This window comes from Tenrec ecaudatus, chromosome 6 (assembly GCF_050624435.1).
Source record: "Tenrec ecaudatus isolate mTenEca1 chromosome 6, mTenEca1.hap1, whole genome shotgun sequence".
NCBI classification, from domain to species: Eukaryota; Metazoa; Chordata; class Mammalia; order Afrosoricida; family Tenrecidae; genus Tenrec; species Tenrec ecaudatus.
Genome location: NC_134535.1, coordinates 131,823,364 through 131,838,823, shown reverse-complemented (window position 1 = coordinate 131,838,823; position 15,460 = coordinate 131,823,364). Strand labels below are relative to the sequence as shown.

General features: G+C 55.7%; 1 protein-coding gene across 1 annotated transcript in view; it reads left to right on the top strand.

Annotated features, from left to right (window-relative positions):
* Window positions 1-1,717, top strand: part of SLC6A12 (solute carrier family 6 member 12) — a 31,934-nt gene extending 30,217 nt beyond the window's left edge. Inside the window, exons 12-14 of the mRNA XM_075553148.1 lie at window positions 220-320; window positions 733-903; window positions 1,574-1,717. Of these exons, the coding sequence (XP_075409263.1) occupies window positions 220-320; window positions 733-903; window positions 1,574-1,717 (416 nt within the window). The remainder of the gene's footprint in view (window positions 1-219; window positions 321-732; window positions 904-1,573) is intronic.
* The last annotated feature ends 13,743 nt before the right edge of the window (window positions 1,718-15,460 follow it).

The following is a 15,460-nucleotide window of genomic DNA, read 5'->3' as shown; positions in this document are numbered from 1 at the left end:
ATCCTTAGGGAGACAGGAGGATGCACCTGGAGGGACACGTGGCCCCTCTCCCACCCACTCCCTTCCCTGAGGCGGGAGACCCAGGACCCATTTCTCTGTCCTAGTTTTGAAGTAAGGGTATTGAGGAAGAATCCAGAGCCCCTTGAGTCTTTCCCCAGACCCAGGAAGTTCCCTCACCCTCCTGCTTCCACACGCCTCCCCACTCCCATGCCTCCTCAGGCGCAGACCGTTTCTATGACAACATTGAGGACATGATTGGCTACCGGCCATGGCCCCTGGTGAAGATCTCCTGGCTCTTCCTGACTCCCGGGCTTTGCCTGGTAGGTGCCCACCGGGAGGCTGGGAAAGGAAGGCTGCCTCCTGGGGCTCTAACTTTTAGGAGCTGGCCCATTCCCTCTTTGGGTTTCTCCTCCTGCCCTGGCCCTCTGGGGCCATCACACCCATCTGCCTGCCTGCCTGCCTGCCATGACCATCTAACCTAGTTCTGCCTGCTTCTTTTCTCCCAGCACCTGATCCCTTCTGCATAATTCTTCCATCCTTCCTGTCTGCCCACTCCCCTGGCTTCCTCCTGTCCCAGCCCTCAAAGTGAGGATGTGTTCACCCCTGATTTTCAATAGCTTTTGTCATTCCACCTTATGGAAGTGCTTGTCTCTGCCACTGACCATGCCAGTAGCTGAGGAGAAGGAGTTGTGGATCTTGCTCTCACCCACCTCTGCATCTTCCTCGCTCCAGGCCACCTTCCTATTCTCCCTGAGCAAGTACACGCCTCTGAAATACAACAACATCTACGTGTACCCTCTCTGGGGATACTCCATCGGTTGGTTCTTGGCTCTCTCATCCATGGTCTGTGTCCCGCTCTTCGTCATCGTCACCGTCCTGAAGACCCAGGGCTCTTTTAAGAAGGTAGGTGGCTAGGGAGAGGGTCTTTACTGAGAGGTGTTGGACAGAGGGAAGCCTTATTGACCCATTGTCCTGAAAGCTTGCTCAAGAGCCCCTGGCAGAATTCTGCTTCTGTCACACTGACAAAAATGTAGTCTTCTCCGCCTCTGTGGTGACCGCTGGTCGTGTGGGAGGAGGGAGTTGAGAGTGAATGTTGAAAGGACTCGCCGGCTGCGTCTACTCCGGACTCACCTGAACAATGGCAACATTGTAGCACTGCTAAGAAAAAGGAAGCAGACTGGTCATTACTGAATAGATACTAATGGCAATCAAAGTAAGAGCAGTAACAAAAGACGGACACGGTGACTGAGTACTCACTGTCCCATGCAGGCACTGTTCTCAGCGTAACTAACGGGATGGAACAACTCTTTGAGAGTGGGTGGTCTTATCCTGGTCTTGCAGGTGAGAGAACTCAGGTGTGAAATGAGTGGCCTAGGATCACACAGGTGTTGGGAGTAGAGCTAGGACTGGAACCCTCTTAATGACTACGTGGCTGCCTCAGCCTTAAAATTGTATCCATCCGTTCATGTTGGATGGAGCTGTCTCCTGCTGGGCTCTGACGCTACCGATAGGAAGAGATAGCTTGGCCTCTCTTGCCCACAGCACCCCCCTCACTGTCTCTTTTCCCCTACAGCGCCTGCGACAACTCATCGCCCCTGATCCTAGCCTGCCGCAGCCCAAGCAGCATCTGTATCTGGATGGGGCTGTGGGCCAGGACTGTAGGCCCAACTCAACCAAGGAGGATCTACTAGCCGGGCAGAAGGAGACCTACCTGTAGGATGTGGCCAGAGACTGGGGGGCTACTGAGCCAAGAACCTAGGTCCACCCCACGCTCAGTGGACAGCCGCTGTCTTTGTCCCTTACCCAAGCCCTGCTGAGAACCTCTGGGATGCTCCTAGGTGGACTTCTCTCCTCAACGGGAGCAGCTTCTGGGTGGTCCAAAGACACTACCATTGGAATACGCCATGCTGTGAACATGCATGTTCTCCATTAGAACACACCATCTTATTTATAAAGGGTGGTGGTCTTTTTGGAGACCACCATTTGATGATAGCACAGTACACTGTGAGGGGATCCCCATTGTAGAAATGTTTCCCAGGAAGCACTTACTATATTTGTGCATTGGAATGTACCCCGCGACTGACCTGGAGACCCCCAGTGGAACACACCATACTGGAAGTGACAACTCAAGCCATTGGACACCGAAGTTCCTTTACAGGAGACCAGCTCTGCTGATGGAAACCCTTCAGGGAGCTTAACATGATGAAGGCTCCCTGGGGGAAGAAACTCGAGAAATACCCGGAGGCAGACCTTCACATGTCATGATCGGCCGGGGCTTTCTTGATGTCAGTCTCAAGCCATCCCCAGCTCCAGTACGAGTCTCAAACACTGCTTCTTGTCGTGTGGCCCCCAACGCATGGAGCACTGGAGTGGAGAAGACTAGGCAATGGACCCCAGACCTTAGACATACACAGCCCGTGCAGCTCTACTCTAATCCTGTGTCGAGGCAGACATTGCTGATGGATCACCGATCCTTTCCCACCTTGCCATCCTAAACACAGTGCTCCAGACAGTTTTACTCACTGTTCATTCCTGATGCTAACCCCAAACCCTCCTTTTCACAGGTGAAAGAAACTGAGGACCGAGGAAACTTTTGTCAAGGGCATTCAATTTTATAGGCTGGTCTCCTTGTTCTGTGCTCACAATTCTGTCCATAACAGCAGCCCCGCCCCTAACTTCAGTTATTAACAAGCGTGTTGGGTCTCCGGCAATGTGGGCTGCTTTACTTGACCTGACGTTTGCTGGAGCTGCGGGGAGAGAGGTCCTCTCAGTGGGATGGGGGAAGTAGCTCTCCAGAGAGCGGCTGCTAGCCTGCTGTGGTTTCCTTACGCCTCCTACCCCTCTCCCCAGGTGGCTGTGTTTGTTCTTGCCACCTTCTTTCCCCACCAGCAGGCTTGAGGATCGGGTGAGAGCCCGGTCACCCTCAGTGGGGGTGGGGGTAGGAGGAGTGGACACATACACAGGGTGCACTTACCTTGGCCATTCCTGTTCCTCTTCCCCACACTATGTACCACCCGCCCCCCACCCCCCTATACCCCAATCATACCAGCCCTTTCCCTGGTTGGGGAAATGCTTCCCAGAGGAGGAAGGCAGGACTTGCCTAAGTCCAGGCATCCTGTGTTCCAAAGGGAAGGGAGGAGAGGGGATGGGAGCAAGGTAGCAGCCCCCCACATGTGTGTTCTTCACTTCAGAAGTTTCTCGGGGCAGTCCCTGGGTGCTGGAGGAAGGGCAACTGTCTGGAGGGAATGGTGCTAGAGCATCACCCTGAGCCATTGCCCAGTGGCTGAAGTAAACGTCCACAGCCTGGCCAGGGGGAGCCCCATGGCCGACAGCCCCCGGCCATCCTCAGCCCACCCACCGCCATCGTGCTCGGGGTCTTCACAGCGTGCATGTGAGAAGGATCTTGGCACGTGGGCCGGCAGCAGCCAGATGCCTTACAGAGTTCTAACAGGTCTCTCTGCCGCCCTCTGGATGCCCTCTGCACCCATGCTCGCCCTTCTCGTGGGAGTTCGTGGGTAAAAAAAGAGCCCTGAGGAAGGAGGGGTTTTTGAGAAACTGCTTTAGCCGCACTGTTCTCATTTAGGAGACTCTGGGTCAGAAAGCAAAGGAAGAGGAGGGGGCTGGGGGAGTGGGCAGAATGCTCTCTGCTGCCACCTGATGTCAGGTGAGAACAGTGCCAGGCCCCAGAGCACCCTTTAGGGGCAGAGCCCCAGAGCCCCTGCCATTTGGATGGACAGACTGGAGGAGGAGGGCGTGAGCTCACTTCTCTCCTGTGTGAGCTCTTTCCCATTGCCAGTCAACCTTCCCACATCCTTCTCCCCACACCTGTGTGGGTGGGTGGAGGTGTGGGGACTTCTGGGGGAAGTCTGCTTGTCCTGGGGCAGCCGAGGCCACTGTGGCTTTCCGGCCATTCTTCCACTTCCCCAGAGGGTGCCATGCTCTCTAAGCCTTGCAGCCTGGGATGCAGCAAGGTGGGCAGTTCTGCCAAGGGTGGGACCAGCTCACTGCTGTTCTTGGGGGCCTATGCCACACAGTCTCTGCCAACTTCTCAGCCACCCATGGCCCCGGCCCCTCTCCCCGCACCACTGCCGTATCCTCTGAGCTGCCCCGGATGCCTTGGCTTTACAGCCATAGCCTGACAGAGGGGTCTGTTCAAGGGAGCCTCACTTTTCCACCGAGTCTACACTCCCCTGGGATGCAGCATGCAGCCTCTGGGGCCAGTATGTCTTAGGGGACTGGGGCTGGAGGGAGCAGGGTGTGAGGGAAATGTGCTTACGGCCTGCTTCACAGCTCAGGGGAGCCCACTGGCATTTGGGCCATGTGCAAGGAGCAACCATTTTACTTTTTAATGTGCCCAGAGCACTCATGCAGAGGTGTGTGTGTGTGTGTGTGTGTGTGTGTGTGTGTGTGTGTACACATGTATGCCGGTATATACCTGGAAAGCTGGGGTGGCGGCTTTGATCTGGTGTCTGCATCTCATCTCAGCCGGATGCGTTTCACACCACAGCTGGCGACCAGAGACCGAACCTGGCAGATGTGTGATCCATTTGGCCATCAGCTCAAGAGCCGAACTTGCTGTGGAGGACCTGAATGCCTACCGGGGCTCAGACCCCCATGTGGAAGGAATGGGGGCATGAAAGTGTCAGGTGTGCAGACCGCCTCAGAAATGGACCCTAACCCCAGCCGAGCGTTCCGATGACCGCTGCCCAGTGGGACTGAGATGCTGAGCCTGAAAAGCTTGGTTAGGCGAGCTGCGAGTTCCTGACCCATAGAAGCAGGGGTGGGGAGAGAACACGATTTGCATTCTGCGTTAAGTCCCTGTGGTGGGAGTAATTTCTCCAGGGGCAGGGGATAACTAACAAAATTTCCCTTTGGAGGCCCGATCGGCGGGGTCGTTGGTGAGGGCTCTCTGGCATGCCTCCTGTCTGCACGCTTTGCCCTCTCCCACATCTTCACCACTCCTGACCCCTCCCGGGCCCTCCTAGCCTTGGGTCTTGCTTGTCCTCTATGCCTGGCGCCCGCCCGCCCGCCCGCCCGCCTCTTTGCCTGCCAAGTTCTGTCCTCACACGCCTGGCTCCCTGTTGACTGCATCCACATGACTTCCCCTCGCTGGGTCCCTTGCTCAGTGAAATAAAGGGGCTGATTGGATCTGACAGGGTTGAAAAGCTTGTTAACCACCCATCGAAAAAGAGAGGCCATCTGAGTTCCCACGAGCGGCGGAGTAGGGTGGGGGGATGGAGAGCCAGCATGAAGGGTCACAGGGGACTGAGGCGGCCAAAGGCCTCTGTCCAGATGCCTGATGGCCGGTCTGAGGAGCCGTCTGGCACGTGGGGGGTGGGTGAGGCAAGAACAAGATGGGCAGGGACAAAGGGGGGAGGCTTGCTCTCTGCCAATGCCGATGCTGACCCGAGTCTAGGACCTGACTCTCTCTGTGCCCAGCCCCTCCACGGCACCACAGACGCAATCATTCCAAAGCTTTCTCTGCCCAAGTCCATCTTCTCCACACCTAAAAGCAGCTGCAACTGATCCTCCAGCCTCATCTGGTCTCAGAGGAGCAGCGGCAGCCCGTCCCTCCCACGGTGCTGTGAAGTTGACCGACACAGAGTATTCCCCGTATCACACCAAGCAGTACGCTCCAGAGCAGCGGCTCTCCAGCTTCCTCATGCAGCGGCCCTTTCAGACACTTCCTCATGTGGTGATGACCTCCCCAACCATACCATGATTTCGTTGCTACTTCATCACTGTCACTTTACTACTGTTATGAATCGGGTGACCCTTGTGAAAGGGTCGTTCGACCCCCTCCCCCCACACACATGTTGAGAACCGCTGTTCTAGAGTGCTCTTTAGGCTGTATCTTCACAGAAGTAGGTCACCAGGCCTTTCTCCCTCTGTGCTTTAGGTTGGCCCACCCACGGCCACCCCATCAATTCTTATTCCAACGCACAGTGGCTTTTCATGTGGCTTCTGAGACCGTAAAGCCTTCTGGGAACAGTTACTCCCAAGGAGCAGCGGGTGGGTTTGAACTGCTGGCCCGGTGAGAGCAAACCAGCTGAGCAGCCAGGCACCTAGTAGCATCATTAGCTGTGGACAACCTCCACCCAGGAAGTCTCTCATCTCCAAACAGGAGGAGTCCAGGAAGTCGGTTGTACCATCTCGAGGCAAAGTCTGGTCTCAGCAAGCCAGCTGGATTTTGGACCTGTTGTTGAGAGCAGGGTCCAAGACGGGAGGAGAGTAGAGATGGGACTACAGAGCTGCCAGAGCAAGCCAGGGGACGCAGCAAAGGCAGCTTGTAGCCAGGAAACGGCCTCAATGCCACCCGGCTACTACTCAGGGCTTAGGGCCAGCCCCATGCCCTCTGGCCACAGCTCTCTCTCTCTCTCTCTCTCTCTCTCTCTCTCTCTCTCTCTCTCTCTCTCTCTCTCTCTCTCTCTCTCTCTCTCCATCTCTCTTTCTCTCTCTCTGGTCCCCCTCTTGATTCTTTAGGTTTTGGAAATAGACAAGTCCGCTGCCCGGAAATAATGGCAACAGTTTTTGTTCTTGAATTCCTTTTATTTTTAAAATTTTAATTTTTTTCTGCCCCTCCTCCACCTGGGAACTGGAAGTGACAGGTCACGGGCTCCTGGCCTCCATAAAGGCATGCTGAGTGTTCCTGCTAAGGAGGAGCATTGATGTCTTGGTATGCTTGCTTGTTTGCCTTGCTGTCTCCCCAGTTGGCATGGAGATGCTGCAGGGATCAGAGTAGTGCTGTTTGGCACAGAGCTCCCAGTGGCTGCCATGCCAGGAGACCAACAGGCTTTTCTGGGTCGCCCTGAACCTCTAACCTTTTCATTAGCAGCCAAGTTGCCTTCACCATTTGAACCACCCAGGGACTCCCCCTTGGGGAGGTGGATAAGCGTGGTTTACTTGCTAAGTTATTGTTTGCTTCAGCTCCAGGTATGCTGTTGCTTTCTGGTGTTGTTTTTGATCAAGAACAAGGGTAGAATTTTATCAAATGCTTCTGCATCTGGTGGAGTGACCCCAGGGCTTTGCTCATCTGGAATTAGTAGCTGTGGTGAATTACAGGAGCAGAGTTTAGCATCATGTGACCATCTTTTCATTCCGGGAGCAGGCCTGGCTTGTTCTTGGTGTCGTATTTCTTGGCAAGAGCTGCCAGCTTTTAGTGGGCGAATGTTTGGTTTATGAATCCTTTGCGCTGAGGCTCCTAAGTCAGGTTGGCCGAGGGCTTTCCTCTCAGCTGGCTCCGTCCTCCTCTGCTTTCGTTGTTCAGGCTGCACTAGACTTTTAACAGGGGCTGGGGGCTGTTTTTTCTCTTCTCTCTGTTTCCTGAACATATAATAGAGTTCTGTACAATCACCTGGCCCGGTGTTAGAGATATTTGGGGGGTGAGGGTGCAGAGAGGAAAGAGTTTTTAGACCACACATTTTAAGTTTCCTTAGTGGTTGCATATCTCACATGTTCTATTTCTCCGTGAGCCTGTTTTGGTATGATTCTGTTTTATTTTGTTTCTCTCTCCCTCGGGTAGTGGTCATTTTGTGTAGACTTTCACTCTTAGTACCATCCAGTTTAAATTGCTGCCAGGAGGTTTATTCCTAGCATGTTCTTCCTTTTCAAAAAGGAATTCTGCATGGTGGCAGTCACGGTCCCTTTTCCTAGCCCCCGGGATCTTGGTGCTGGCTTCCTCTTTCACGACAATGTCTTGTCATCTGAGGTTTGTCACTCCTTAGGATGAACTTTTATTATTTTTAATCATTGCATTGGGGGTTCGTACAGCTCTTATCACAATCCATACATACATCCTTTGTGTCAAGAACATTTGTACATGTTGTCGTCATTTTCAAAACATTTTTTTTATACTTGAGCCCTTGGTATCAGCTCCTCATTTTTCCCCCACCATCCCTCCCTCCCTCCCTCCCTCCCTCCCTCATGAGCCCTTGATAATGCATAAATTGTTATTACTTTGTCATGTCTAACACTGTCTGAAATCTCCCTTCACCCACTTTTCTGTTGTCTGTCCCCCAGGGAGGGGGGTTATAAGTAGATCATTGTGATCAGTTCCCTGTTTCTCCCTCTACCTTACCTTTACTCTCCTGGTATCGTGTCTCTCAGTATCAGTTCTGGATTCCCTGTGTTTCCAGCTCTTATAGAATGTACTCTTAACTGTTATTTCACTCTGTTCTGTGCTTATTTGCTCATCCTGTTTGTGTCTATTATCTCCATCTTTCTATTGACTTAGCACTAAGGAGCCCTGGTGGCACTGTGGGTTAAGCATTAGGCTGCTAACCACAGGGTCAGCAGTTCGAGCCACCAGCTGTTCCAGGAAAGAGACTGTCAGCTCCTATAAAGAGTTACAGTCTCAGTAACCCTGTGCCGGGTCACTGTGATCAGAACTGGTTTGATGGTGGTGGCTTCGAGCTTGAGTTATTTACTGGGGAGTTAGCCTTGTTCTTTTGCTAGCTCCTTAAGCTGACCAGTCCCCTGCTCTGTACAGGGAAGGAGCCCTGGTGGGGTATAGAGGTTACAAGTTGGGTTGCTAACCAAAAGGTTGGCTGTTTGAAATCACCAGTTGCTCCCAGGGAGACAGATGAGCCGGCTCTGAAACCCACAGGGCAGTTCTACCCTGCCCGATAGGGCCACTGTGAGTAGGAACCAGCTCGGTGGCAGGGGTTGGGCTTTTGAGTGGTCCTCTGTACAGGAGGCAGTTGCTCTGACCACTGAGGCTGCTCCAGTCCTGACAGTGGCTTTGGTGGCTCCCTGGGAAGGTGGACAAGGCTCGCTTGGCCTCTGCTTTCTGGTCCCCTGAGGGGTTAGGGAGAAACAATGGCTGCTCACTGAAAGCCTGGGGAGGACAGGGCATTGTGGGGCTCTTGGAGGACAAGGAAGCAAAGAGTAAGGCAGGTCCAGGAGCACAAGAGCCAGGTCTCCTGGGAGGCATCCTGCCTGCCCTGAGGTTGCTGCCCAGAGTTCTCCCAGAGCCAGGCTTGAGGCTGTTCTCGGGGTCCTTAGGGTCATGGGAGAGGGGAATTCTGGGATATTCTGGTTGGGCTAGTGGAGCTAGGTCGCCTGGTTCCCTGGGGAAAGAAGTGGCCCAGACCTCCAGCAGCAGTGAGAGGGAGGGAAGGGGTGAAAGATGGGTTCCTATTCTCCCACCCTGTCTCCAGAGGTCTGCTTCCCTCACTCCCGTCTCATCTAGAATGGAATTTTCCCAGTGGGACCAGTCTTGGACCTGTCCTTCTTCATCCCCTGGCTGCCTGTCTCTCAGTTAATCTCCCTGACTCCAAGCTGGGGCTGGGGCTGGGGCATAGGCTGGGCCTGTCCCTGAGCTGGGCTGTCCCTGGAGCAGGAAGCCATCAGGAGCCAGCCTGTGACTCAACACCACTGGCTCTACCAGGCCACCTCTGCTCCTGGAGGGTCACTCCCTGTGTCCTCCCAAGGGTCTTCCTGCAGTGAAGGCAGAGCCGGCTTTGCTCCTGGTCAGCAGCGCCTGGCTGTGGCTCTCCAGGCACTCCTGATCTGTGCCCCAATCTTAGTGCCCCCTTCCCCTCTGGGGTGGTAGAGGTGGATGGAGTAGGTGGGGTGACACAAGGGACAGGGGTGTTGCCAAAGTCCCAGAGCAGTGTGGAATCCTGAAGCACCTGAGGGGCGGACAGAAAGCAGGGGGGGGGGGGGGCGGTGTCCCACGTGGGAGTTATGTTCCATATGAGGAATCTAAGAACTGAGAACAAACAGTCCCTGCCTTGCGGGGCCTTCCTCCCTGGGTCCTCTCCCCGTGTCACTCTCCCCCCACCCTGTGTCCCACCTCCCATGCTTCAAAGAGGCTACAACTTGAGCTACCTGCTGTCCCCAAATGTCCTCCCACCCCAAGTCTCACCCTTTAGTGTGGCTCCACAGTGATGCTGTGGAAGCAGAGGGGCCGGCCCGGCTTGAGGGTATCAATTGGCATCGATAGATGGTGATCCTTGGAAAGCAACCATCAATTAGTCATGTCTGTCACGGCTGTCAAGGCCTGAGACAGCGGTTTTGCCAGCTCTACCGTAGGAGAAATCCATCTTGCTGTCGAATTTATGTGGCTCTCGTGAAAGGTTGGCCACCCCAGGGCCAACTGCTAAGGCAAGGGGCCACCCCATGATTATTTAAACGTGGAAGATGTGAGTCCCTGGCTTTTGGTGCCAGGAGGAGATTGCTGGGAGGGAGTTGCTCCTCTACTGAGAACCAGAAGCACCTCGCTCGGACAGCGCTGCCTCCATGTCAGATGTCTCTGCCCCAGGGTGGCTGCCGTGTCTTCTCCAGGTCTCCACCAGTGGCCTGGCGCTCCTGCTCCACAAGACTGGCCCCGCCTACCCTGCATGTGGGGGGTTGATGGGGCTTCCTGGGGTCCTTAGGCTGTCAACTTTTCAACCTACTTTTCCTCATCTGTGGCTGCAGGCACCACCTGTGGTGGATATATATATATTTTTTACGAGAAGCCCAATTTTATGATTTCTCCCAGAAAGGTGTTTTAGCAGGGACTTTAACACCGCCGTGAGACTCTTCATGTAAATATGCCCATGTAGCGTGGCGGTGTCCTTTGGGAAACTCTTCTGGGTAGTCTCCCTTCCCCAAAAGGTGGTCACTTCTCCCAACACCTCGTGGAGGTGGTCTCTGGACTGTTCACCTGCCTCAGACCTGACTAGAGGGGGGTCCCTGGAGGGGCCTATCCCCCTCCCCGACACACACGCACAGCTCCATTGCACCACCATCTGCCACATGAAAATCGTCAACCATTGGTCTGTGCATTTGCTCTTCCCCACCCTACCATTGGGGGCTCCTCCAGGCTAGGACCTTGGTCTGCCGTAGCACCCGGAGCAGTGCCTGGTAGACTCCCAAATGTGGTGCTGAATCCACCCAGATTTCTGGCACAGGTACCTCATTTGGGCCCATGGTTCCCAGCCAGAAACCAGCAAATTCAAGGACCCCTTACTGGAAACCTAAGTCAAGGGCGAATGAGGGTCACGGCAAAGGGAGACTCGGCCCACCATGGCTCTCCCTCCCTATGGTGGGTGACCCGTCGGGCATGCCACACCAGAGGAACTCAACACAGGATGGTCTCCTCTCTGCCTGCAGGGACAGAGCTCCCCCTAGATGACTGCAGGGACCACATGGAGGATGACTGGCATTTCCCGGAACACAGCAGGGGCCCTCTTGACCCTAGGACCTCTCCCAGGCCTGTGCAGGGTTGAGTCTCCTCAGGGGTGCTCTCAAGGGACCTGTCCTCAGCTTCCTGGGTCAGAGAATTCCCAGGATGGACAGGACCTAGTTGGCCCCCAGCTTCTCCCTGAATTTCCCATTTCCTGGGGAGAGGTTGAGTCTTTGCAGGAGGGCGATGGAGCAGTCTGGTATCAGGACAGTTTGAGTCTGGCCCATGTTGGCACCCCGGGACCACATGCCCTGACCAACTAGTTGTTAGAAGGCTCTCACCTCATCTTGAAGCCCCCCTCACGGAGGCTGTGGGCCCTCACTTGACCCCATCTGCCCCCTCTCGTTACAGCTATTGCAGAATCCCCATGGCACCGTGCTGATTCCCAGTGGGGGTGGGAGAGTGCTGGCTTGTTGGGGGCTTCCCTCCATTCAGGAGGTGGGGCTTGCCGAGCCAGATCAAGGCACTAGAAAGCTTGGCTTTCCTGAGACTGATCAGCTAGTGTGGACCCCCTGCCTCTCCTAAGTCAGCTTTCCACTGCAGAGAGTGGAGCAGGGCAGAGGGGGCACTGCCTCCTCACTCCTGCCTCGGCCTGCACTGTAACCTACTCTCAAGTGCTCACAAGCTCTGTGTGTGTGCGTGGGGGGGGGCAGGGGGGTGCACACACAGACTGGTAGGGGCAGGGAGGCCAGCACACTTGGTCAACTTCTCCCCCGGCACCCGCATGGCAGTTCTGCCTCAGTGCCCACCACCAGATGGTGGGCCGTGCCTTCTTAACTAAAGTCAGAGCTTCCCAGAGGTTGGAGAAGAGCCTGTCTCCGTGCCAGCCGGCCGGGCTCTGCCCTGCCCCAAAGCCTCAGGGCCGAGGGCAGCCGTGTGTCCTCTCCAGGGACATCCCATCCGTGTCTACTGGACGCTCTGACTTAAGATGGGCTTTTCCTCATGGAGAACCAAAGAAACAGAACCGACACAGTTTGCTCAAGTGACATATTTCAATATAATCTCTAAAACTCTATGAATTGAACAGATAAAATACCTCTGGGCTATTTTGTTACAAAATAATTGCCTTTTGGATTAGTCGCAGGGTGCAGCCCCCACTTCCCCAGAGAGCCTTCTCTCCATTGGGGTGGAGGGGTGTGTGTGTGTGTGTGTGTGTGTGTGTGTGTGTGTGTGTGAGGGGCTGCAGTGATGTACAGCAGGGCACTGAGACAGACAGATGGCCAGTTGGCAGCAGGGGCAGCTTGCCCAATAAGCAAGGTCAGTACAGGCTTATTTGTGCTTCCTTATGCATCTTCAGTGAATAGTCTCACATGGTTTTCACCACATCAACGATGAAACTGTTCTCTACAGATTAATAAGTAAGCGCAAGTCTGCCTGTGCTTACCTCGTTCATGGGGCACTCAGGCCCTGTCAGGGTTAGTAAATTGGAAAAGAGGCTTTGCTTGTGTAGGCAGGTGCTGTGGGATTGGGAGAGACCAATGCCAGCCATACTAAAAAGCGGAATCTTTGATGTGGTGGGAAAAAATGTGAACTTGTTCACTACAGATTAGTAAGTAACCACAAGTAAGCCCATGTTCGCCTTGCTTACTGGGTAACCCGGCACTGCTGTGGGGCAGCCTGTGGGGAGGAAGAGACATTCTGGTAGGTTGTGGGGAGACGTGTTGGGGGAGGGTCAAGGGATCAGGACGACGTGGTGGGGGGAGCTTCTGGAGTCAACAGACAGACTGACTTCTAGGACAGGCTAGCATGGCAGGAGCTTCGTTCAGGTCTGCAGGTGGGACTTGCTCAAGTGTGTGGGGGAAAGCTTGTCTCAGATCCCACTCCTGATTCTGGAATTGGGGCCAAATGGATAAAACCCAGTACAGGGGCCCAGGTCCCGCCCCCCAAGTAAGGCTTAGAGAGTTGATGGAATGGGACCATGGTGGGGTGAGTGGGCACAGAAGTGAGGGTGGGGGCGGGGGCTCAGTCACACCCCATTGTGGCTCAGCCTAGGGAGCAGGGACCCAGGGGTAGCTGCAGCTGGGCCCTCTGGGGGGGCCCAGGGCCCTGCCTGGCTGCTGCCAGGGCTCAGAGACTGGGCTGCAGGAGAGGTGCCCAGAGCTTGGGGTCCAGCTCCAAACTTTTGGCTGGCTGGGGACGGAGGTGACAGAAGGAAAGCTTAGTGCCTCTGGCAGCTGTGCTAAGCTCCAGAGTTAAATGAGGTCCGGACTCCAGGCCCTCAGAGATCAAGTTCAGCTCTGGCGACCTCTGGGGAGCTTTGCTTTCAAGGGTGGGCCTCTCCATGCTCCTAATGGGCCAAGATAGTTACCACAGCCCCTGTTCCCTGCAACGGGGACAGCTGGGGAGTCTTTGATCCTGGGGCAGCGGCTCAGAGCTGCCTGAGGTCAGACCCTCAGTGGAGGGACCCTGCCTGCCGCTCCTCTACAGGGGAGAAGCAGCCATGCCCGTCACCGGGGAGGGAGGGCACTTTGTGGGGCACAGTGTGACCAGGGACAAAAGTCCAATGGTCAGCAGGGCTCAGCAGGCTGGCTGGCTGCCAGGCCTGTCCCCCTTCCTCAGAAGCCCCTGGTACTCGTGGGCCCCCACCCCATGCACACACACGCTCAGACATTTCTGCACAGCTCCCCCTCCCTGCTCACTCACTCCATGCAAACCCTCCTTCCACCCATCTGCCCCTGTGCCCTCAGTGCCCCAGTCCTGGGCACTGCTACCCGGACACCCCTTTTCATAGGCCAGCCCTGTCTGGGCCCAGGGCTTCAGGGGCTGCTGACCTGCAGCTGCCCCATTCTGGAAGGTGATGATTGGAAGTGTCCCCGTTGACATACAGACTGGGGCAATGAGGACAGGTGTGAGCCCATGGAACGAGCTCCCCCACCCAACAGGGGTGGGGGGTAGGGGACACAGCACAAAGTATGGAGGCAGAGCTGACAGAGGCAGGGCTGGAGAGAAACTCAGGGTGGCACCACCAGGACTTTCCATCCATGGAGGACGAAACTCTCTCCCAGCAGGACCAGGCTCCTGCAGGCTGGGGCTTGGGAAGGGTGAGGCCAATGCATGGGAGCCTTGGCTGATGTCCACATGAACGTCACAGGCCGTGGTCACAATAGGTTCCCAGCAGAAGGGGGATTCTAACACGGGACCTAAATGCCATGGCACAGGACTGGAGGTACGCTCAGGCGGGCTGGGGCACACACTGCCTTCAAGGGCAGCCTTGGAAGCAGGTCCTGGCGCTGCCCCATGGTCTCTGAGGCAGGGCCAGACTCTCCTGGGCAGACAGGGCCCTTCCTGAGACATGGGCCTGGTAGATCTGTCTAAAGGTCACCTCTCAACCCTGCTGGGAACTGGAGGGATTGGTGAGAATCCGGGGTCCACTGGCTGGCTCTATTGCACTTTCGTAGGTTCAGGGGCTCTCTGAGATATACTTTTTTGAGGCAGGCCTGATGCCTCCCAGGAGGGGGGATTTAAAGGCCAGTCTGGGATGGGTACTGTGCAGCCCCTGTCCCTGCACTCTTCTGTCCCCCAGTCCCTCCCGGAGGCTACAGAAGTCAAGCAAGAGGGAGTCTGGACTCACTCCGTCTGCTGGCTGCACTGGCCCCAAAGATCGCTGCCCCTCCCTGTGTCTGCTCCCACCGTAGAGCTGGGCACCCACTGCAGGATACCTGAGCATTTAGGGCTAGGGAACTAAGAAACTCTGAACAAGGTTAGTTGGCAATTGCATGTCCTGCCAATTCCCTGGCCCACTGAGTTGGCCACTAGAGAACCGAGCATGCTTCCCCCTTGAGTCTGGGCAGCCTGGGCAGGCAGAGTCCCAGCCCAAGGAAGCTGGAGGAGAAGCCATGCCCCTGGGGCTGGGGGCTGGGGGTCAGGGGCTGGGTCCTCACACTTTCCGCCCACCTGATCTCAGGAAATGAGTGCAAACCCAGCTCCCTACAGCCCAGCCTCAGATACACCCTATCCTGAGGGGCCCTAGCTAACTTCAGGGTCCGGATGGAGGAGGCCCTCTGCTCCTGTCATCTTCAATCCATGGTCCAGTGGGGAGCATGATGACAAGGGAGGGGCAACCAGGGGTCCGGGGGAGAGAGAGGGGCAAGGTCTCCAGATTTGGGGGTGCCTGATCCATCCAGTAAGGGACACACAGCTGGGAAAGACAAGCCAGGTTCCAAGGACTGGGAGGGAGTATGGTTCCTAAGTGGCGGTGGTCAGTGACCAGGACTCGCAGTGGGTGACAGGCATGGGGAGCCTGGAGGGGCAGCTTGGTCCCCCAGTCGTTCGAGGGTCGGGTGCAGT